We start from the raw sequence: 24,473 nt of genomic DNA on the forward strand, positions 1-24,473 counted from the left end.
GGTTTAGAGTTCGGCATTCAGACGGCTGAACCACGTTCACTATTAAAACTTATATTTGCTTTAAGTATTTGTGCCCTTACACTTTGGTGTCGATTCGACGTAAGTTTACTCTGACGAATAACATCACTGTGACCGAATCCGACGACGACGATTCGTGAACTTCGTAAGAATAGTAGCCTTGTCTTCAGGTTCGAGAACCCAAGAGGCCGATACGTGTTCCTTCCTCGGTCGCAATCGCAAGACGCAGAAGTCAGTCGCGCGCCCAACGCAACATCAATAAATTTACTCCTCGGTCGAGCTTGGCCGACGAGTTGGCACTCCCCGCATTCACCGAAGGACGTAGTTAACTTATAGATTACTCGGCCTGCGCGCCACGTAAGTTTGGTAGTTTTTAGGGTCAACAATAGTCTATTACTTTCAAATTTCTAGAATCATACCTAAAATGTTAATTTTAGAACAGTCTTATACAGCCGTTAGTTTGGCGGTTAACTCTTCCGTTAACTGATGACGTGGTAACCATGTGAACAATGATTGGACGTCACACGTGGAACTTAAAAATTAAAAAAAATAAAAACACCCCACCCTTCTTTTGCCTCCCCCCAACTCCCTCATCCATTCTTTCCTTTGCAACCCGTACACTTCTCTAATCTGCAACCTGTACCCTTCTCTAATCTGCAACCCTCATCTCATCGCCGCAGTGGTGGTGAACAATTTGCAGAACAAGTCAAAAGTGTGGTCCATGGCGATCCAGCTCCATTGCCCATCCGGCCGCCCTCACGGGATTCTAAACATTAGCCTCGGTTTCATGGATAGCACTATGCAGAGCATGTCGTTCTACAGGGAGCTCAGCTTCTCCACCGTCGGGTACTAGGATCCGATGGAAGGAAAAACCGGCAACCACCAGAAGAGCAACGGCCCCAATTCGAAGGACCAAGATAAATTCATCATCTTTCAACGATCTAAGAGCGATCAGACGGGTAGCGATTACGGATTCTCAAAATCCAGGCCTGTATCCTCCATCTGCGACGGCGTCACAAAAAGCAGGCCCTCGAGCTCTATTTACAATGCTGCCACATACAAGCCCAAACATTAAGCCTCTTTATGTAATAGCTCAATTATGAATGGATCTAAGGTCAGCACCGTGCAAAAGAATGGGAATGTGAACGAGTCCTTCTATTCCGACGTCGGGCCCTCACCGTCTGTGGTTACGGTTACAATCGCCAAGGGAATCTACCTGCTGCCGTACAACGGTAGTCATTGCTTGACGAATGGACCGACCAAGACAAAGTGGAAAGGTTAAAGACCAAGATTGAACGGTGGCAGGAGAGGACCTCAGAGTAGAGAAAATGGAGGGTACGAGTTGCAGAGGAAATGAGAGAGGGAAGGGGTTGGGGGAGGAAAAAGATGGGTGGTTTTTTTTTTTTTTTTGAATTTTTATGTCCATGTGGCCGTCCAATTATTGTCCACTTGGGCGCCACATCATCAGTTAACGAGAGACTTAATAGCCAGACTAACGAATGTATGAGACTGTAACGCCCCTGAAATTTCTATTTCCGAAACTAATTATGGTGATAGGCCAAATTAAACTTTTGTTTATTTACTACCATTAATCACAATTTCTTTAATAAATTCTTAATTCCTCACAAATTTTATAGCTAAATATATTTAACAAAAACATAAGGTCGCTCTTTAAACTAAACACCCAATCTCTTTTCTTCTTTCTAATTTTCGATCAAGATTAATCTCGATTATTTTATGGCTGCATCTAACCTTCTTGTTAGATTGCCTACGTACCATACGAAGGGATCAAACCAATCGTAGTTCACATTTCATTTTCAATCCATTTCCAATTTTGACGAATAACCAAAATAACCAACATTAGCTTTCATAAATGAAACACATCAAATGGATAACTAATTCATATTTAGAATATTAAAATTTGGCCACACGCCACCACACGTGGCGGTTTCCGGCGAAAGGAAACCTAATTTTCCGATGAACTCAAAAAATTACCAAATTTTACAGGTAAGCAAAGTTCAATGAGAGGAACAACTTTCATACCTAGGCTGAAATCCAATTCAGCAGGGAAATACCTCAAATCACCCTCGAACCGTCATAACCCTAGAATTCGGTGTGATTCGATTCGACCTCCATATTGACTCCGACGCCTCCACCACTACTTGGGCTTTGTTCTTGGGGTTGAGGGGAGCCTATTGGTGGTGCTAATTGGCTAAGTTAGCTTCACGATTTGCGGATCGACGCCGTACACTCACACGAACCACTGTCCATTTTTCCCCAAAACCACCACCAAATTCCTTCTAATTTTGGGTGGAAATGGAAGAGGGAAGGCTAGGGAGATGTTTCCCGGTGGCAATTTGCCTCAAATCTCTGTGAAACACCGTGAATGCGGTCGAAAACCTTGTGACGCCGTCTGGTCTGGTAGGACACCCGTTCCCTCCTTGCTCTCCTGTTCCCTCTCCTTGATTGGCCATCTTCTTTTCCCCCTTGTTTTGATTGGTCTTCCCCTTTCCTTTCTCTCCCATTTCTCTCAATCTCAGCCACACACGTGGCACGATATCCACACTCCAACAAATCTGGAGCCTTCCAGATTAATAATTAAATTACCATTTTTGCCCCTAACTTCGTTTGTTAATAACTCTTTCGTTATAACTCTGTTTCACAAACGGTTTGCGCCTACGCGTTCATGAGATCGAGTTCTATCCAAATATGCCACAAGATATGATAAAATATATGAGGATAAAATATGTCCTCGTATAATTACTTTAAACCAACTAGGGGCATTTTCATCTTTTTCACTTATCGATAAATTTTATGACGTAAATTATAACATATTTCGGCAACAAAATTATAAATTTTTTCAATTAAATTTTCATAACCATAAATCGATTTATTTTCGATTTTCTCCACATATTCATATACTTAAATTTTTCAAGGTATTACAGAGAATGTTTCAAAATTAACACTTTTGGTACGACTCTGGGACAAAAAAAACTTTATGTACCAAATGTAGAAAACCACGAAACTTGAGGGTAGTAAACTGAGATTTATCCTTAACTCAATTTTGATCATATAATAGATCTTTATAGTGGAGAATTATACTTAAAACTTGTATTATTGAGTAATACAACACCGGACTTTGTTATGTTTCAAAAGCAGTAAGACGAGTTAGGATGTGGAACAACCATTATGTTTTAGATTCAAATCACATGAATAACGAGATATATCTGTGACAATTTGAAATCTAGTTGTTGTCTGACATTTTGATGTTGTAACTTTGTTGTGAAAATGTGAATGATAAAAGCGAAAATTTTTAACCCCTTCAACAATTTGATTAAGTTTTACCACCAAACTGTAATTCGCTTTGGTTAAATTTGGCCTATATGAAAACAAATTAAACTGAATCAAACCCCTTATATTAATTTTTTAATTTCTTTGCCATTAAATACTACGGTCTAGTGATATTCATTTTCACTTGTAAGTAAGAGGTCTTAGGTTCGATTCTCGCGAAAGATGAATTTGAACCATATTATTGCTAGCCCATTGTGAGGGTTAGCCTACTCTCCCACATTTTTAGTGTATATAATATCATTTGTTAAAAAAAATATAATTTCTTTTGCACTTGTCCTTTTTTGTTCTCACCACTTCATATTATGGTTCCTACCCCCACAATATTGTTATTATATAAGGGCTTATTTGTAGCTACGTTCCTAGAAGTTGATTTTGATTTTATTTTGCCTCTTGAAACTCAAAGTCACAATTTTACTCCTTGAAACTCAAAATTATCTCCACATTGCCTTGTTTATGTTATTTCTTTCCAAAAACCGTCAAATATGTTAATGTGGATAAAAACATTTTTGCAGAATTAGTTCACTCGTCTTCGACTATTTTTACAGAATCAGTTCACCCATCTTGGATCATTTTTGTAGAATCATTACACCCATCTTTTTTGTAGAATTAGTTCAACCCGTCCTCAACCATTTTCATATAATCAGTTCACCTGTCATCGAGCATTTTTGTAGAATTAGTTCAACCCGTCATCGACAATTTTTTGCAAAATCAGTTCAATCCTCCCTCGACCATTTTTGCAGAATCAGTTCAAGCAGTCATCGACCATTTTTTGCAGAATCAGTTCAATCCATCATCAACCATTTTTGCAGAATCAGCCATCCTCGACCATTTTTGCAGAATCAGTTCAACCCGTCCTCAACCATTTTGCACATTTTTGCAAAATCAGTTTAACCTGTCATCGACCATTTTTGGAGAATCCGTTGATGCAGAATAAGTTCAACCTGTCTTCGACCATTTTTGCAGAATCAGTTCAACCTGTCCTCGACCATCTTTGTAGGACTAGTTCAACCTGCCTTCTTTGCAAAATCAATTCAATCCGTCATCAACCATTTTTGCATAATCAATTCAACCCGTCCTCGACCATTGGCAGAATAAGTTCAACCCGTCTTTGACCATTTTTGTAAAATCAGTTCAAACTGTTTTCAACCATTTTTGCATAATCAATTTCAAATACATGTACAATCTGTTTTGTATACTTTTTTACTTTTTTTTTTCTAAAAAAAATATGCAACTTGTTTGACTTTAATACTTTAAAAAAAAAATGCAACTTTCTTACTCATGCGAGGAAGGTAAGGGTTATGGAAGAATCAAGAGCATTGTTGACATACCTCAACCCGGAATGTCCACTTGGACTTCAAATCGAGCTGTGCTGGTCGACATCCGGAGGGTGACGAAGCCATAAAGTGTAGTGATGTGGAAAATGTAAGTAAATCAAAACCTAAAAGTGCCTAAATATAAGAGTGCGTTGTGAGCAGGAATGAACCCATTTCATATGTGATGTCAGAGCATGAGTAAAATACAGTAAATTAGGATGAGAATTATACCATCGAAAGTAACCATCTATATAAAGATTTTCCAAGAATCCTCGTCTACATGAAAGCTCAGCTACTAAACCTGGAGGGGAAAAAAATAAGGGTGAGTGTGCCTAAAAACAAAGATTTGTAAAAACGTTTTCGAAAACATAAGAACCTCTCATCGTAAAACAAGTATAGTTTCCAAAATATAAATACTACGTATAGTAAGAAAATGCTTACTATAGCCTGCAAAATCTCAATAATTCAATACGGCATAATATTTCGTAAGTAAGCACATGACGCCTGTAATCACATAATCTCGCATAAGCAAACATATCATATCGAGTGCTCATCGACACATGCTGACACACGAGTTCATGCAGAGATCTTCTGACATGAACATGACTGGGTGTAATAATGATATACGATATAGTACTACAATCACGTGAAGTTGGAGCTATGCGTTGCACATATGAGTCCTAATTGCCTATAACAATCTACGACATGACTGGCACCTACAATATCCAAAGTGAGCGCACGGTGCGATGTGCACATACACGTAAAAGACTGGCCCTAGCCCGGGCAAGTACTAATACCGGTGCAGCAACAATGAGCAAATAACGTAAATACAATAACACAACAGTAAATCGATAATTCACATCGACATAATAGTAATAAATAAAATATTAATCATGGTCGTAATTAAAATCCCATAAAAGTACGCATACCTGTGCATCCTGTAGGATTTAGGATAATTTCGTAATTTCCATTATTTCGCTAATTCTTATAAACATTAGTATAATCTAGGCATACATAGGAAATCCTTTTTCAAATGTATAAATGGAATCTAAATAAATATATAATACTTAAAAGCAAAGATCCACTCACAGTTACTTGCGAGGTCGCAGCCGTTCGAACTTGAGTAGCCAGAGTCTCCGATTGTAATCGCACCTAAGCATAATATTAGGACCCATTAGTAAAACTTCACTAAGACAATTAAATTTGGGAAAAGGAAGTGCGGATTTGAAATCAAAGCGTCAAAATACGCTAAGGAGGGTCCCCGGCAAATTTTATAAAAAGTCTACAGAAAAATCAACGGTCAAACCTAAAAAGTTAACGAGACGTCCCGATGTTCAACTACATTAAAACTTAACTTTAGAATTTCACTAAATGGATGTCAAAAATGGACTCGGAACGTTGAAATTAGCCTAGGAGGGATTTCGAGAAAATTTCGAAAAAGTAAACAAAAGTCAACTAATGGTCAACAATTAACTTTAATGGAATATTCCATTCTCAGATGGAAACAGAATATTCCAAGGGAATATTCCCTCCAAATCAGAAATGGATCCAGGCTGGGTCTAGCCCACGGATCCGGGTTATAGGTTATGGATCAACTACCTAAAGGTTTGGGCCGGGTTTTTTTTTATTTTTTTTATTTTTAAATCCGGTCACCGGTTTCTAGAAAAACTCGGCCGGACAACAAAGCAAGGTTCGATCAACCACAAATCTTCATTAAACCTAATCACCCAATATACCAAATCGAAGATCAGGGAACAAGGAATTGAAATGAACCAATAGTTTCCTCAGCTGTGGCCTGAGTTGACCGAAAAAAGGCTCGAAGCTATCGGATTCATTGCCAGAAAACTAAGGAAATTCCCCCTGCCATTTTTGCATCAAAACTTCACCCATTCATGCATGTAGGCTCAGCAATCGCATCAGAACATCAAATGGTAGAGAAAGAAGGTGTCCCCAAGACTTACCTAGGGCGGGATCGTGGAGAGCTCGTTGGAATAATTTCAGGAATATTGGTAGTTCCACGGTGCAGGGAAATAGAAGGAAATAGGGATTCGAGATGGAAAGGTCTTGAAGGTGGTGAGGTCACTAGAGGATGAACCACGGTGGTGGAGGTCACGGTGATGTGTGTTGCTTGGAGAAAATGAGTGTTCCCGAGGAAGAGACAAAGAGAGTGAGAAGGAGAAAGAGTGAGAAAATTGGGAAGAACACCCCAGAAATGGGGGAGGTTGCCACGTGTCAGCTAAGGAGTGGTCCTAAGTGGAAAAGCTCTCAACTTGGAAAATTACCAAAATACCCTTATGTTCGTAAGTCCGTAAGATTTCTGTCGTAACTCCAAATTCGATTCCACTTACTCCTCCACGTTCGTAGTGATGAGCACTACGAGGATACGCTAAAAGAATGTTTCATATGTCTCACAATACGTTGGTCAACGAAGGTCAACATCCTCGCCTTTAAGGGCATTTTCGTCACTTCACTCATTTAAAATTAATAAAATCGTAAAATTAGGGACGGGTTGTCACATTATGGAGCATGAAATTGAATCAGTTATATATATATATATATTAATAGAACCAATTTGTATATTTTTAGAAGAATTTGTAAATGGGGAAGCCTAGTTTGTGTTGGGTTGGGTTAGATTGATTCTTAGTCGGTATTTGTAAGTTCCAAAGAATTTACTTTTTTATCAATCAAATTAAGTTTAAAGTTTAGTAACATCATCCTTCAAATTAATGAATCACTGTGTATTAATTTAATTTCTCTTGTGCATGTTCCATCATGTATTCAGTCCTTTAAGGGTTGATTGAACGATGTCCAAATGTATAAGGATATAAGATTGACGCTTGTTTTGTAATTTGGTCTTTTGTTCACTTGGATCAATTTTTTTATCCTTTTAAAAAGTTTGAGGGCATATTTTGATGTACTTGATGAAACGAATAAATTTGAATTAGGTTTTCTAAAGTCTCATTCCCAAGTATAAATATAAGTGTTTTAGCTTTTGTACTAGTTAGCCTCAACTAATGATGGGAAGCTCATTCTTGAGGCAAAAAGGCATAGATGCCCAACTTGCACATACTATGGGAAGCTCCTTCTTGAGGCAAAAAGGCATAGATGCCCAACTTGCACATACTACACCATCTCCTTGAACCCCGAGAAACAAGGTGCCTAGGTGGCATGAACAACTCAAATGCTGGAGAGAGAAGTGTGAAAAGATACCAAAAATAAAGGGTATTTTCGTAAGTTAAACTCTAGAAAAATAAAAGCAAATGATGTCATATTTCATATTTATTATTTTTTGTCTCTCCTTGAAATATTTAAAAAGTGTTGTCTTAATATGAAATTAAGTATTAAAAGTATACTATATGTGTAATTTTTCTTTTTTTACTATAAATAGTTTTTGTTTTTTTTTGGTAAATACTGTGAGTAGAGTTTGAGGAGCTTATCCAAGAAACTTTTCAATTTAGCTTTAGACGATGGTTGAAAGCATGCCTTAATTTCCATCAAAATAAACGAAAGAGGGCAAACCTTAATTAGGAGATGTACTTAATTACGAATTTAAAGGATTTCCAGGGGTTTACTAGGTTCAATGATTGTACATCCTCTAAAGCATGTGTCGAATCTCCTAAATTAAAATCAAGTTGTTTTTATTTTTATTTATTTTTATTTTTATATTCAACGATATAGTTAATTCCATTAGGGGTGATTTAAAAAATTAATATCGAACTTGATATTTACGAGATTCAAATATAAGACTTTTCACGTACAAGTAATGAGAATTATTATTAAACCGTAATACTAAATGACCAAAAGAAGTTTTAATTTTAAAATATTCTTGTTTACTGTTAAATGGAAACACTTTTTCATTAAGTTATTTTTTAACATCTTAACGGCCAATCAACAGTTAATTAAGCCAGAAAATAATATATTGCCCGTAAATAGTTATTTTTAAGGAAAACTAATGAAAATGACTTGAAAACTTTGAGTTTTAATGATAAGGACAAAATAAAGGGTAAAATAAATAGTACCAGAATTGACTTTTTAGTGTAAAAATGTAGTTTTTCATTAAAGTGAACAGTACCTGAAGCTTTTTGTTAAAGTTCCCTATTTTTATGGCTTAGCTTCGTAATCATAAGCAGCTTTTCTTACAATACAACAAACAACATTTACAATTTGACATGCTTGCTACGCTAAATAGTAGTAATAAACTGAGTTAAAATATGAAAATATAATAAAATTCTTGGACATTTTTATCCGACTTCCATTGTGTCCACATTTTTCTTCTACATGCATTGCGTATAGTGAAACATTGAGCAATCACTGCTCATTTTTCTTAGATACATCACAGCTAAGCCATAGATTGATCAATTCTATTACTGAGAGAAGTGTCGTCAGCCACAACCACCCTTCTCTCCACATTTTTGTAAGTATAACCCCTAGCCAACAACCCATAAACACATAAATTCAAACCATTCATGGCTGCCAAAAGCCAGTAGAAATTATCCAAACGGCTTGAGTTCAAGTCCTTCCCAAACCAGCTATTCCCACCCTTTCCTGTGACATGATCCACAACAATAATCAGAAAGCTGCTTATGAAGCTCCCAACCGCAATCACACTCAGATAAAAAGCAATCCCCAAGCTTCTCATCGAGTCGGGAACTTGGTCGTAGAAATACTCTTGTAACCCTACCAGAGTGAATCCATCTCCAAACCCTAGAATTATGTACTGGGGAGCCAACCAGAACACACTCATAGATTGCGGCTGATCAGCTTTTAGTCTTTTTGTTTCAACTAATGCTGCAGCCGACATTGCTATAACTGAAAAAATCATGCCAATTCCAATCCTTGTGAGAATGTTAATCCCCCTTTCGTTGCCGGTCGCTTTCCTTAGAATCGGAACAAGAATCTTGTCATAGACTGTGACGGAGATAAGCATTGCAATGGCCCCCAGAGAATAGATTGAGGCTGGTGGGATTTTGAAGTTGTCAGTGATATGCAGGTCCATCGTTGCAGCTTGTTTGACAAAGAATGTTGAGGCTTGTGCTACACATAGTCCAAATGTTAAAGAGGTTAGCCAAATGGGGATCATGTTTAAAATAAGCTTCACCTCTTCCACCCTTGTCAGTGTTGTCAATCTCCAAGGATTGTGTTTCTGGTCCCAAGATGTGTTCTCGTTCTCTTCGATGATTGCTGCCTTGTCTAGAAACCTACATATAAAAGGTAATTAGTGCCAAGGTTCACTTTGGACCATATTTACTAATGAAATTTGCTTACAGAATCTTAGAGATGAAGGAAGGTCGACTTCTATCTGAGACGTGCCAACAATGTGCCCAATAATATTGATGACTTTGTTGACCACGTCTTTAATAGAGATGAACTCCGGCCTTGCCTCTGTTCGAGATGTGGTTGCCAATGTGGCATGTCTGAAGTAGTTTTATTCAACTAAATTGTAATTAGATAATGAAGGTTTATGCTTTACTTACCTAAGCCTATTTGTATGAAGTAAAAGCCTTCCTTGGGAGTGCTTATGGGACTTGGGAACTTCAAATAGCAAAGCGGGGTTTGAAGGATTAGGTAATTTTCTTTTTCTTATGGCTGCAACCAAGACCTGTAACATTGGGACCAGAGGGCTTCCTTCTGGGATTCTATACCTATAAAAAGCCTTCCCCATATAGAAGGTCACAATTGTAAAAGCCATGGTGATTGTTAGCACAAGATCAGCCACACCCCAACTCACATAGTCTTGAACATAGACAATTGCAGTCACACCAAGAAACAATCCACAACAAAGTGCAAAGTTCCACCAATTGAAGTAGGACATTTTTTTCTTTCGTTCTTCCGTGTGATCATCGTCAAATTGATCCGCTCCAAAGCTTTGAAGACATGGCTTGTGCCCTCCAGTTCCAACTGAGATGAAGTACAAGGCAATGAAAAGCACCACTTCATGAAGTTTTCGAGGCTGTTGGCACGTCTTTGTACTGCAGGGCTTTAGACTTGGGATAAACTGGGACATTGTCAGGAGACTTAGGCCCTGGTGATTTGTAGGAGTTAGTCCTATATTTATGAATGCGAGAAGAACTACCCTGCAACGGTGATGTGACTTAGTATCCTAAGCCGACCACGCACCAGCTACTTGAAGAAATTAAAACACATGGCAGTCCGTCATTAGCTAAGGGTACCGCCACAGTAGCATCCGGTAGTTTCTCTTGTAAATTGGGGTTTCAAATGTTTACCATTAGATATATGAGGGATGAAAACAGAACCATGCTGAATCGGCCAGTGTAGGCATCTGCTAAAAATCCTCCAATTAAAGGCATTATAGTTGTCACTCCTGCCCAGAAGTTCACATTTTTGGCTGCTGTTTTGATGTCTTGGTGAAGCAATTGAGTGAGGTAGGTGATGAGATTTGTGGCTATTCCAAAGTAACTTAACCTCTCACTAAATTCAATAGCTACAAAATTATTGAATATATCAGTAAGTAAATTGATATGTGACTTTAGTAAAGAAAGGCAAGAATATTCATCATGTCCACTATCTGACAATATATCGACAACTGTAGGATCAAAGCATCTGAACCATCAAATAATATCGACAAAGTAGCGAGGATATACAAAAGTGCGATCCACCGGACTTAAAAACATGAGGGATGGTTGAGAGACCACATCTAAACCATCTCTCTGAATAGAAAGAGAGAGTCCACAAAACAAATAGGCATATCTATTAGAGATGTAGTTTAAATATGGTTTTTTATTAAAATATATATGTAGGTTTTAATAAAAATTATCGTCAAGATTGGTAAATCCCTTCACTTTAGTCCTTGATAATGAAAATTAATAAAAGTGGTCCCTCAGTTTATTCACCAAAAATCATTTTGATCTATTTCCGTGAAAAATCTTTCAATATCCTCATTAAGTGAAGGAGTTGGTTTGACAAAAATACCCTTAAAAAAATAATCACGTGGTTGTTCACGTGATAATTTAACGAAGAAATTAACAAATTTTTTTATAAAAGAACTAAAATGATTTACGGTTGACAAACTAAGAACTATTTCTATCATTGTTAGGAACAAAAAATGATGAGTTACGTTAATTTCACCATTTTAGCTAACAAAACAACCTTAAAGCATTACAATACAGAATCGGCCAGTTGTTATATCATATAATGGCGTGAGAGTAACACTCAATACACACAAAACAAAACATTCAATACATAGTCGGTCGGTTCAAAACTGAGGATAAGCGCAATGTGCACGCAGAAATATGATGTCTAAAGGGAAAAGGTTAAGTCCAAACCTTTGGTTTTAATTTTGTGAGCAACCGATTGAAAAGGGCAGCCACTAGCCTTTTGACATCAACGCCTAACCTCCACGAAATGAATCTCTACTGTCATTTTCCTATCACTAAGGAGAGATGGCAAAACACACATATTTACATATATTGTGGTTTTTTAGCTAAAATGGCTTTTGAGAGTGACATAATTTTTCATTTTGATCACTAACAATGAAAATTGATAGAAGTGGCCATGAGTTTGTCCGTCGTAAATCATTCTGATCATTCCGTGTAAAATCTGTCAATATCCTCGTTAAGTGAAGTAATTAATTTGACAAAAATACCCTTAAAAGATGGTCACGTGGTTATTTACGTGATAATTTAACGAAGATGTTGACAGATTTGTCACGCAAGAGCCAAAATAATGTATTATGGACAAACTCAAAGATTACTTCTATTGATTTTTATTATCAAGGACAAAAGTGATGAGTTATGCCAATCTCATAGACAATTTTAGCTGGATAGCCTTTAAAATTTGAATTTTAGTTGTGTTCTGATAATCGACCGACTACTCATATCCTTCAACTATTAGGGAAGATTTATATCGCATGGAAGAAAACCTATTGTCATATCATTTTAGCTTAAATAATCAATGGCCAAATAAAATTCAAACTTCAAGGAAAAGTAGTAGAATCACAAATACATGCACACATATGCACAGACAAAACACAGAGAGTACACGTACCGATGATAACATAGAATCTATCCCATACGCGGATCAAAGCGTATAGAGAAACTATTCCATTGATCGACCGACTACTCATATTCTACAACTATAGATCTTGAAAGATTTATACCACATTGGATAAAACCCTACCATTGTATCATCTTTAATTTGAATAATCAATGGCCAAATAAAATTTAAACTCCAAATAAAAGTAGTAAAACCATCAAAGACCATGTTAGGATGAACTGCTGGCTCTCAAAGACATACGTAAAACCTATTCATACACACAGAACCTATACACACAGAGATATAGCAAAACACACAGCAGAGAGTAGACTTACTGATGATGAAGAGAGAAGCTTTCCAAACGCCGGTTGAAGCGCGTAGAGGAACTCTTCCTTTATGATCTACAGATGAATCATGAACCCAGTTATCTTCATCCCTAATAGTATTTGCTTCTGATGATGCAGTACTACTATCTTGTTTTCTCTTTTCCATTTCTTGCTCCATCTTTTGCTTGGTATTGTTAATGAAACAAATACATCTAAATAGTACTGAAACAAACTAGAAATATGGAGAGTACCCTGCTTTTATAGGAAGAGAGAGTTTCTTTGTTTATAAGTGGAGTGTGCTTGCTTAAAGATTATTTCTACAAAAAAAAATAACTAAATCGGTAATCAATTAGTCATTTAATTGTTATTCAGTATAAAAATGTGATTTTTCATTAAAATAAACAGTACCGAATATTTTTCGTTAAAATTCTCTTAAATCTAATCACAGTCCATCTGTATTTTCATCCACCATCACGACCCACTTAGAAAGCAATCAACTCGCGACTCCGATTTCGCCCACAACAACCCACGACGCAACGTGCCTTCAAACCTGCAAATTAGATTCGACGACGACCCATCCACCCAGAAATCGTCAACCTGCGACATTGCTCACGAGTCACGACCCGCAAAATCGCTTATGACTGTCACACCGCTTGTGACCCATGACCCACCCACGATCTTCTGAAATTGTGGTGTCTTTAAAAAAAAAAAAAGCTTATTAAAAAATCTGCAGCATCAAAAGTGCTTGATAAAATAAAAATAAAAAAACTTTAATAAAAAATTGTTGTCAACAACAGTAAAAAAACATAGAAAAGTAGAAGCAGTGTATACCATGCTTAAAAAAAGTGTTTTTTTTTAAAGCATGGTAATTAGTGTCAATTTAATGAATTTTTCAAATAGCAAATATACCTCCACATATTTTACAGAATCAAAATTTTTGCCCCCATATTATTGTTTTTGACAATTATTATTTCACATTAAATATTGTATCTTTTTTAATCATTTAATATATTTATATTAATTTATATAAAAGTTTACCAAACACTCAAACATTTTTTTAAAATCACCTTTACAAAAAAAAAAAAAAAAGAAGAAGTTTACATTCAAAAAATGTTTACCAAACATTCAACAACTTTATTTTACAACTTTTTATTCTTATAGCACAGTAAAAATAATTTTTTTTTGTTTTTAAAAGTAGAACAATACCAAACTAGCCTTAAACATCTATGCAAAACTCATCCCCCCTTTCGATTGTAACTGCTGGCTAGCTATTTTCCGCAAACACAAATGTGGCCTAGGACATGTCCTTTTCTGCTATTTTCAACAAACACTAATGCGGCCTAGGACATGTCCTTTTCTGCTATTTTTAACAAACACTAATGCGTCCTAAGACATGTCCTGTTCATTTAGGAATAGGAATGTAAGAAAATCTTTACAACACTTAAATATTTTTTTCTCTGAAAATTCTAAAGAATTTCATGGAATTTAAATGACGAATTTAGAACACTTAAAAAAACAAGGACTTCACAAACTGTGGAGTTGTAAACTTATCTCCAGCCATAGAGAAGCTTTATATCCAAGTGAATCTATAGATTCTTATATTCCACCTTAGAAAATTGAAAATTGTACCCAACGATCTTTGTTCTTTCTTATTTTTTTCCTCAATCAATTAAGATAAAGAGGAGGTTAAAAGTAAAGATATTTTCTAAAATCTTAGATTTTCTTTTGACAAATGATAGGACATTACAAAAATACTTTACACTAGGCTATTTTAACTCTCACAAGTCACAATAAAGTATAATAGAACAAAACTTAATATCAAACTCTTTATCACCAACCATGGAAAGACGGTGTGAATCTTGAACAACCGGTTGTGTGCTCCAGAAGCCTAAATTGGTTTAGGTCAACTCAAATATTGTGGTCAAATTTTACTATTAGAATAAATTGTGCTAATTTGAAAGTGTTTCTGAAATGTTTAAAAGCACTTTTGATTAAAGTGTTTTGAGTTTCAAAAGTACTTGAAGTGATTCTTGCAAGAAACATCAATTACGTGTTTCTTGTAAAAAGCAATTTAAGTGCATTTTAGGATTCATTACATTTTCATTGAGGATTGGTTTCAAAGACACTCTTATAAAGAGTTCTTTCAATCATTTTAAAAAACATTATCAAACGAGCCAATTGATTAGCTCCAAGACTTTAAAGCTTTTGTTTGAGTCGCATATATTCAAAGTGGGTCAAAAGCAGATCGTGAAAGAACCAAAAAATGCTTGGCATCCGCAATTGGAGTGCTCAACAATATACTCTGCTGCTGTCGACTCTAATCCTTTATCGTTAAATTAACTGCTCCAGTAATTAGATAAATTCAGTATTATGATATTATCCACCTTTATTTACTCAAATTATGCCTTTTCAACGTTAGATTACACTTTCTAACTTATTTAATCATCAGAAAACCTCAGCCTATCTTTGTTTGTGTGATATATGCCTTGGAATCCCATGAAAAAGCTTTTCATTTTTAATTGGGTGATGCTATCCACACATCATTTTTTATTTTTCACATATCTCTCTTTTCGGCCATCGAATCGAATAAAATGAAGAAGATCAATTGAAAAAAAGTTAATACGAGTGTGTGAAAGGTAAAAAAGAGTGTGTAAGTAGCAATACCATTTTAATTTTACTATTTTAGCCAAAGAGAGCACTAGACCTTAAACTGGCGTTGGTTATTCGATCTGAATTGAACTATTTGAATTAAATTAAAGGCCAAATATTTTTTGTAGTCCCTGTGGTGACACGTTACTTTCAATGTGATCCTTGTGGTGAAAAAGCTATTAATTGAACCCCTGTGGTGAGCTCTTTTAGCAATTAAGGTCCAAATCCAAAATTCCGTTAGTCTTCTGTTAAATAAAAACTATCAAAATTAAGTTTATTTATTTTAGAAAATAAAAGGACAAAAACATGATTGAATTAAAATAAAATTACAAATAAAGAAACTTGTGAAGATAAAAAAACTCAACAGTCCCTGTATCTCATCTCGCTCCCAGCCACCACCATAGCCATTGGTGGACGTCCACCGTCGTTAACCATCACCTCAAATCCTATTAACCTAGTCTTGCAGATCAAGCCAAACCCATTGTGAAAAACACATCCCACCCCTCAAATTTGCAGAGCAACCAAAACCCAAGTGAAACTAAACTCGGAAAACCACTTCAATGGCTAGGAGAAGGGGTTAAGGTGAAGTCGCAGCTAATTTCTTAGGTATGATTTAATTTCGTTTGAGAATCCTAATACTTCTAATAAACCATTGTTTATTTTTCAATGCCAACACGTCTTTGATCATGAGTTGGAGTCTTAGTCTTACTTGAATTTTCATTCTTGTATCACTTTGTACCTGTTCGAATGCATATATGTCTTTCAATTTTGTCTTTAATTGGTAGTGTGGTTTGATGTATGCCCTAGTTGGCTAGTACTGCAATGCATAAGTGATTTTTCTGTATTACATAGGTTGAGATACATGTGCTATCAAATTGCATGGGCTGATTTGTTTACACTCAAGTTCATATGCGGAGGGCAGAGGATATATTTTGATAATGTAGATCCAGACTTGTCAACTCATGAACTGAAGTATATGATGGAAGAAGTTGGATACAAACATGTGAAGAGATTTAATTTCACCAAGCCAGGAGAGGACCCTCAATGTGCTTTGCATCCACTAGATGGTGACAATGACATATCAGCTATGATTAACATTATCCCGAGTTCAAGGGAAATGACAATCTATGTGGAGCATGATGCGGACAAGTCAATTTTAGTTCCAGAACCAAACTTTAATGATTTTTTTCATGAGATAATGGGTGATACGTCCACTCAAGTCCCAGAAAAAATGTTCTCTCACATTCAAAGCAATGCTCAGGTACAAGATGAAGTTCTTAATAGCCTATGGTCAACTGAAATTCCTAACCCTAATGTAGATAAGGGTAAAAGGGTATATGGAAATGTTTTAGAAGAAAGTGGGGGAGCAATATGAAGTCAATAGTGAAGGGCTATATGAAACCTTTTTACAAGAGGATGGGGAGATTGGTTATCGGTGTAATCATGGAACAGATAGTGATGATTCTGACTATGAGTTGTATGATTCTGAAAATGATGTTGCTATGGAAGATGATGATTTGTTGTTTGCTAAGTATGTGGACATCTCATCTGTAAGGACAAACACGAGACCTGTTGTAGAGAGGACTGTTATACCTAAAAATATTATTGATAATGAGCTACTTGAGGAGAAAGAGCACAACTCTGAGGAATTGCATAGTCCTCATAATTCAGATGATGATGAAGATTCTACTGAGAGAGATCCTGAGTTTAATGCAGAAACTGATATGGATAAACCTAGTTTCAAAATTAGGATGAGGTTTGCACAAGCTAAACACCTGAAAACCGCCATCAAGAGGTATTCGATTTATGGGGGTTATGATATTGATATGAAGAAGAATGATAGGGGTATGGTTACTGCAGTTTGTGCAGTAGGGTGTCCTTGGAGATTGCATGCAAGTGTAATGCAAAATGATACCACTTGGCAAATCAAAGTTCTTAATGATAAACATATATGCAGTAGAGTGTGGAAAAATAAGTATGTGACATACAAGTTCATTGCTGAGAAGTATTTGAATCGATTTAAAGATCATCCGGGCATATGACTGCAAAAACTTTACAGGATGTAATAAAAAGGGACATGGAGTTGGATGTTGGGATTAGTCAGTGTTTTAGAGCAAGGACAGAAGCCCTACAAGTGTTAAGAGGGTCATATGATGAGCAATATGCTAAAATTTGGGAATATTGTGAAGAAGTAAGGCAAACAAATGTGGGAAGTACTATGAAAGTGAGTGTAGAGCCTCCATTCTTCAAGAGGTTATATGTTTGTCTTGATGCTTGCAAGAAAGGATTCAAAGCAGGGTGCAGACCAGTGATCGGGGTAGACGGTTGTTATCTCAAAGGACCATACGAAGGTAAATTATTATGCTCCATCATTTTATATTATGACTTAAGTTGGTCAGAGACTCCATACTTAGTTTCTCTAGTTATTGTCACAGATCAACTACTTGCAGCCGTTGGTATTGATGCTAATGATAATATGTTTCCAATAGCCTATGCTGCAGTTGAAATTGAAAACAAAGAAACATGGTCATGGTTTTTACAGTTACTTATTGATGATCTTGGACCAGTCGAAGAACACAGATGGACATTTATTTTAGATCAACAAAAGGTAACACTAAAACTAGTTCACCAAGACTGTTCTATGAATAAAGTTGTTTGCCAATTGATATGCTATATTGAAAAATACTAGACAACTGAGAAGAGTAGACATGTAATAAAATATAATTACATATTTAACTGAAAAAAAAACGATGCTTTATGTGTTTTATTTATTGCATCTAGTTTGACACAATGCTCATAGCACTTGTAGGGTTTGGATGTAGCTTTTAAGCAAGTGGTCCCAAGGGCAGATCATAGATGGTGTGTGAGGCACCTATATGGAAACTTCAAAGCAATTCACAAAGGTAAGACACTAAAAGATTTGTTATGGACTGCTGCAAGGGCACCTAATCGTGTTGAATTTGAAACAGAGATGGAGAAGTTGAAGAGTGTCAATGACAAAGCATATAATTGGTTGGCAGCAAGAGATCCTATTAGGTGGGCTAGGTCAAGGTTTAGCACTAGGGTGAAATGTGATATGCTTCTTAATAACCTATGTGAAACATTTAATAGTTGGATACTTACTGCTAGGGATAAACCAATTTTAACCATGATGGAGATGATAAAGTGCAATTTAATGAGAAGGTTGCAAGCTAAAAAGACAGAAATGAGTACATGGCCAAGAAGAATTTGTCCTAAAATTCAAACTAAGCTTAACAAGGCAAGATTTTCTGGTAGAAATTACTTGGCCGCACACGCAGGGAATCTTGTATTCCAAGTTGGGACTTACTTGAATGATTAGTATGTTGTTGATGTTGGTAATAGGACTTGTAGTTGTAGGAGTTGGGATCTAACTGGAATCCCATGCATCCATGCTTGTGCAACATTGTTTCACCATAGAGCAGACCCAGAGGAATATGTGGATGAGGTGTATACTAAAGAAACTTACTTGAGAGCCTATGACTACATGATTTTTCCAGTTAAAGGAAATAACATGTGGCCTAAGTCTACCAACACACCATTACTACCACCATTAGTGAAAAAACAACTGGGGAGGCCTAAAAAGGTTAGGAGGAAAGAACCAGAAATGGAAAAAAAAGTCGTTGATCCAAACAACAAACAATTAGCAAGTCGAAAAGGAAAGACAATAAGGTGCAGCAAGTGTTGGCAATGGGGCCATCACTGGAATTTCTGTAAGAACGAGCCTACGGATGTTCCACCTGGTGTATATGTGGACAAGAGGTATATGTATCCAAGACCTCATACTGAAGTCAGAAAAGGTAAGAAAGCTAGTGCAAATCCCATTGAAGTTGTTGTTGATAGTGGTAATGCAACTGGCAATTATCATGCTTATGGACATGAAACTCCTACTGTAGCTCAAGCACCTACAATGGCCAAACAACCGGTGAGCTACTTAATTTTGTACTTCTATGCAAATGTTGCAACTCCACTTGGATGACATTATTGTAATTTTTCTTATAAAAATATCTAGGCTATAAGGAATACACATGTGGAAACTATACGAACAACAAGCCAATTCAAGATGGCAACTGCAACCACTGAAGGTCTAATAGGTGACATTCCATATCAGTTAGCTGGAAATTCGGCTCTAGTGCATACAAGGACTAAAGTAAGTCGTTTATTTTGTAGTTCTTCGCATATTATCTAGACACTTAGATGCTATTTTGTTATTCTAATATTTTATTGTACAAAAATAACAGTGTAAGAGGCAGACAACCGTTGAAACTGTTGGAAGTTCAGCTCCATTAGTTGTATTGCCTTCAGTGATATCATCCAATTCCAACTTTGCCAATGCACATTGGAGACCTCCAGGAATGACCTCTGCAATATCATCCAATGCTAAGAATCCTTGGAGACCTTCTGGAATGTCCCCAATGCACAATATGCAAAACCAACAAGTGAAAAAGCACCGTACCTTGCAAAAGAAATGATGCAGCGGAGGAAATTGATTTTATTTTGTGGGAGACAAGATTATTTGTTTATTTTGTGGAAGACATTTTCAATGGCATTTTGTTAAGATGAACCACAATATATTGTGGAAGACATACTTTTGTCTTTGCTTTTTTTTTTTTTTTTAGGCTGGACATAATTTTGTCATCAGTGTGCAAAATATATTATGGTATGAAAAATGATGAAATTTTTTCTTTTGTGAATGGTTAATTATATTATCTCTCTTTTTCACTTGGGTTTTGGTTAGTCTGCAAACTTGGAGGGTGGGATGTGTTTTTCACAATGAGTTTGGCTTGATCTGCAATTTGACTAGGTTAACAGGATTTGAGGTTATGGTTAACGATGATGGAGGTCCACTAGTGGCTATGGTGATGGTTGGGAGCCTGAGATGAGATACGGAACTGTTGGGTTTTTTTTATCTTCACAAGTTTCTTTATTTGTAATTTTATTTTAATTCAATTATATTTTTGTCCTTTTATTTTCCAAAATAAATAAACTTAATTTTGACCAATTTTATTTAACAGAAGACTAACGGAACTTTGAATTTGGACCTTAATTGCTAACAGAGCTCACCATGAGGGTTTAATTAATAGATTTTTCACCACAAGGGTTACATTAAAAGTGGTGTGTCACCACAGGGACTACAAAAAAAATTTGGCCTAAATTAAATTACCATTATGGTTGTGTTTGCCGAACTTGTAAGTATTGAAACTGAACTTAATAAATTCAACAAAATTTCAACATATCGTGTCTTATAAGTCCCATCCAGAGAAGCGAGACTCTACAAAACTTCGACTCAATGCACGTATTTTTCCGAAATCAAGCAACTATTTCTAAGCTCTCTCCAATATATACACATTGTCATTTTTCAAAAAGTAATAACAAAAAAAAATACATGGAAAGATTTATTGCAGCATTAAGTCCAAACATTCACAAGATCAGAGAGAATTTTTGAGGAACAAGATCAAGAAAACAATAATATGAACACATACAATGTTTTTTTAAATCTAATCCTTGCCTATACCAAGACCCCGGTTACCTTCGGTACCAGTCCAAAAATGAATAGAAAGAGCGAACGCATCACGTTCATCTTCAACTGCGGTTCACTAAAACCCTGCTTTTTTCGTTTTCACGTCTAGAGGTTAAATTACATGACAAGACGCTAGAAGCTTAGCCCATTTTCCTGTAGACAAAAACCAAAATTGTACACGCATTCCTACTTTCCGTCTTATAGATCCACAGTCGATACTTTCTTAGTTAGAGCAACAAGTTCTCTTGTTCATGTCACCTGAAATATTTCCAACATTGATGGTAGTTCCTTGAGGGAGTCCAGTTGAAACTGCCTCCTGTGCTGCTAGTGCCTTCTTGCTTATTATGTGATAAATGTCCAACAAAATGGTCTGAAACGCATTCTCGACATTGAAGGCCTCCAATGCTGAAGTTTCGAGGAACGAGAGGCCTTCCTTCTCGGCCAAGGTTTGAGCATCATCTGCTGGAACTGCTCTCAAGTGATTCAAGTCAGATTTGTTTCCGGCCATCATTATAACAATGTTAGAATCTGCATGGTCTCTTAGTTCGCGGAGCCACCTCTGCACGTTGTCAAATGTTTGCCTCTTGGTTATGTCATACACCATTAAGGCACCAACAGCCCCTCTGTAGTAAGCACTCGTTATGGCTCGGTACCTCTCTTGACCTGCCGTGTCCCATATTTGTGCTTTCACAGTCTTCCCCTCTATCTGCATCAGAATAAAAGGTTATATCTTGATGAGCAAGCAGCTATTCCTGAATGTATTGCTTTTCGGTGTTTAATAAAAAGCTTGCTTAACAAATAAAAAAAAAAAGAAAAAAAAAAGAAGCAAAAGCAAGTAATGAATCGCTTCGATTTCAGATTAGAAGGGTTTTTTTAATAATCACCGATTATAATTGTTTTTTTAGTAATCACCGATTATAATTGTTTTTCACTCAAAATTCACTCCACATTATTGTTTCCATATCTTCTGTCAAAAACCCGTAAAAATGCTTGACCTGTAAGGGTAAAATTGTAATCACCGATCATAATCATTATGGAAATAATTAGGGTTTGTTGAGATTGAACATCCATCCAAAAAATTCCCATGATCATCTCTACAACCAGAGCAAAAACCAGTTCTTCATTTACAACCCATTCCCACCACAACCTAATCAATTATATTATCAGCCAAAAGACTAATGATCCATCCAATCCCACCACTACGCCCAAATTCAGGAAGAAAAAGCCAAAAAAACCAAGGAAAAAAGAAAAAAAAAATCAAACTCTGCAAATTTCTCTCCTATCCACCATCGGTCTTAAGCCTCTGCTTCGCAAATTTCTCCAACCTACAATCCTTCATCTCCATTTTACCAAATATCCATCTCCTTTTTTCACATGGACGCCACATATGCATTTTTTAATCCACGTCAGCATTTTGACAGCTATTTGACCGAAGAAACGCAAACGGAGTAAAATGTAGCGAATTTTGAGTTTGATGACTTTTGATTTACAGGGACAAAGTACGATCAAAATCAAGTTACATAGGATGTAGCTAAAAATAAGCCAATAAAAATGACAATCCCTTCTGAAGCTCTCTGCTATGCACAACAAGAGAAGCCCCGCACAGAGCTCTGCCACTAACAATTCAATTATATCTTGAAACCGGCCACGTTGGTATTGTAACACGGTAGGGTTGGATAGATTTTAGAACCAAATGTTACCAAACAATATTCTGCAGAATGGCAGTGTTCTACGTAGATTGTCCATGGCACGGACGTAAACTGGATCATAACGTAGGGCAACACTGGTACTATACCTTAAAGAGTATCACAAGCTATAAACAAATTTGATATACACGAAGGGTAACTAAAACTCAATTCCATTGTTTGGTAAGAACAACCACAAACAAATTAGCAAAAACCGAAATGGTTATCAGATGGATGCTAAGGTTTTTGTACTACGTGAAACTTTGCCTCGAGAAATCGAAACAACTATCAGGAGACAATTATACGGATTTCCTACAATTCTATAAATAATGTATTCTTTCACCATTGTTTCAATTCAAACAAAAATTAAAGAACAGAAAAGCTAGAAGCAGGAAAATTGCAACTGATCAATATTTTCCAAACAAAACCAACCTGCAATGTCCTAGTTGCAAATTCAACTCCAATGGTGGACTTAGACTCCAAAGAAAACTCATTCCTCGTAAACCTCGAAAGAATGTTCGATTTTCCGACACCCGAATCTCCAATCAATACAATCTTGAAGAGGTAATCGTATTCGTGATCCACCTTGTACGCCATACGTTCTACTCCTCACACACACACCCCACAACACCTGCCCAGATCCAGAATTCACCAAACAAAAAGCTTTTAGCAGTCAAAAAACCAAAAAAATAAACCCATTCTCTTGTTTTGACAGAAGGGATGAGAAAAGTGCTGATCAGAGAGCATTTTCTTTACCTACGGTTTCTTTCCAATGTGATTTTCCCGAGAAACAAACGGAAATTGGGTAATCATAAAACAATGGCGCGTAGAATGGTGATTAACAAAATAGAGGATTTTTTGAATGTTGGGTTTTGTTGTGTTTGCATTGAAGTTTGTGGAAACAGAGGAGAGGAGAAAAGAAGAAGAAAAAGATGGCGTTGTACAAAGTTAGAAACAGAACAACGGATGAAAATGCACTTAAAACGGCCTTTCAAGAGGGAAACGATGCGCCGAATTCGGAGTCTGTGTAAAGTAAACGACCTTTCATAAGACATGCCACATAAAATTTAAGCCCATTCTCAATGTGGGCTTAGGGCATATGTTTGTAACCCACTGAAAAGCTCCGTTAGGTTTCCTATCACACACATTATTTATCTCTCTACACACTTATGTCATGTAGTCATGTTTAATCATATCGGTTGACTATTGATTTTATCAACTTCGGTGACTAAAAATTAAGAAATGAGTGCAATTATCATTTCTAACTGTTTTAAAATGTTAGGATGATTCATAAACAAATTGGAAGTTCAAAAGATAAGTCGGAATGAGCCCCTAAATTCAAAGGGCATTTGCCATGTCTCTCAGTTTTGTGAATCATTAAAAGTGACATTATCTATCCTTACATATTTTGTCTTTGCTGCACAAAGTGACTACTACTACCTACCACTACAAACCTAACCTCTTACACCACCATTGTTACCACCACGCCACCACCACGACCATAACACACAGGCGTCACCACTGCCACCACTTACCTCTGTAGCCCAACCACCACACCCCTTAATCAGTAGCACCATCACCACTATCACAACCTTTGTCC

General features: G+C 36.5%; 2 protein-coding genes across 4 annotated transcripts; both read right to left on the reverse strand.

The window, feature by feature from the left end:
• Positions 1-8,882: 8,882 nt before the first annotated feature.
• Positions 8,883-13,615, reverse strand: LOC103453828 (protein NRT1/ PTR FAMILY 5.6). Of its 2 annotated transcripts, XM_070824880.1 has the most exons (5): positions 13,409-13,615; positions 13,010-13,317; positions 10,907-11,124; positions 10,157-10,704; positions 8,883-9,880 (listed from the first exon to the last, which is right to left on the reverse strand). In XM_070824880.1, exons 2-5 carry the CDS (start codon positions 13,176-13,178, stop codon positions 9,022-9,024), a joined length of 1,794 nt encoding a protein of 597 aa, XP_070680981.1. In that variant the 5' UTR covers positions 13,179-13,317; positions 13,409-13,615; the 3' UTR covers positions 8,883-9,021. The 2 variants fall into 2 exon arrangements, with proteins under 2 accessions (XP_070680981.1, XP_008391631.1); XM_008393409.4 differs by having other exon boundaries at positions 13,010-13,484.
• Positions 13,616-21,037: 7,422 nt separating this feature from the next.
• Positions 21,038-23,816, reverse strand: LOC114826115 (ras-related protein Rab2BV-like). 2 transcript variants are annotated; one of them, XM_029105905.2, is made up of 3 exons: positions 23,634-23,816; positions 23,306-23,504; positions 21,038-21,894 (listed from the first exon to the last, which is right to left on the reverse strand). In XM_029105905.2, the coding sequence occupies exons 2-3, from the start codon at positions 23,468-23,470 to the stop codon at positions 21,412-21,414; spliced, it is 648 nt and encodes a 215-aa protein (XP_028961738.1). In that variant the 5' UTR covers positions 23,471-23,504; positions 23,634-23,816; the 3' UTR covers positions 21,038-21,411. The 2 variants fall into 2 exon arrangements, with proteins under 2 accessions (XP_028961738.1, XP_028961737.1); XM_029105904.2 differs by having other exon boundaries at positions 23,630-23,816.
• Positions 23,817-24,473: the final 657 nt, after the last annotated feature.

Source organism: Malus domestica, chromosome 07 (assembly GCF_042453785.1).
Source record: "Malus domestica chromosome 07, GDT2T_hap1".
Taxonomy (NCBI): Eukaryota; Viridiplantae; Streptophyta; class Magnoliopsida; order Rosales; family Rosaceae; genus Malus; species Malus domestica.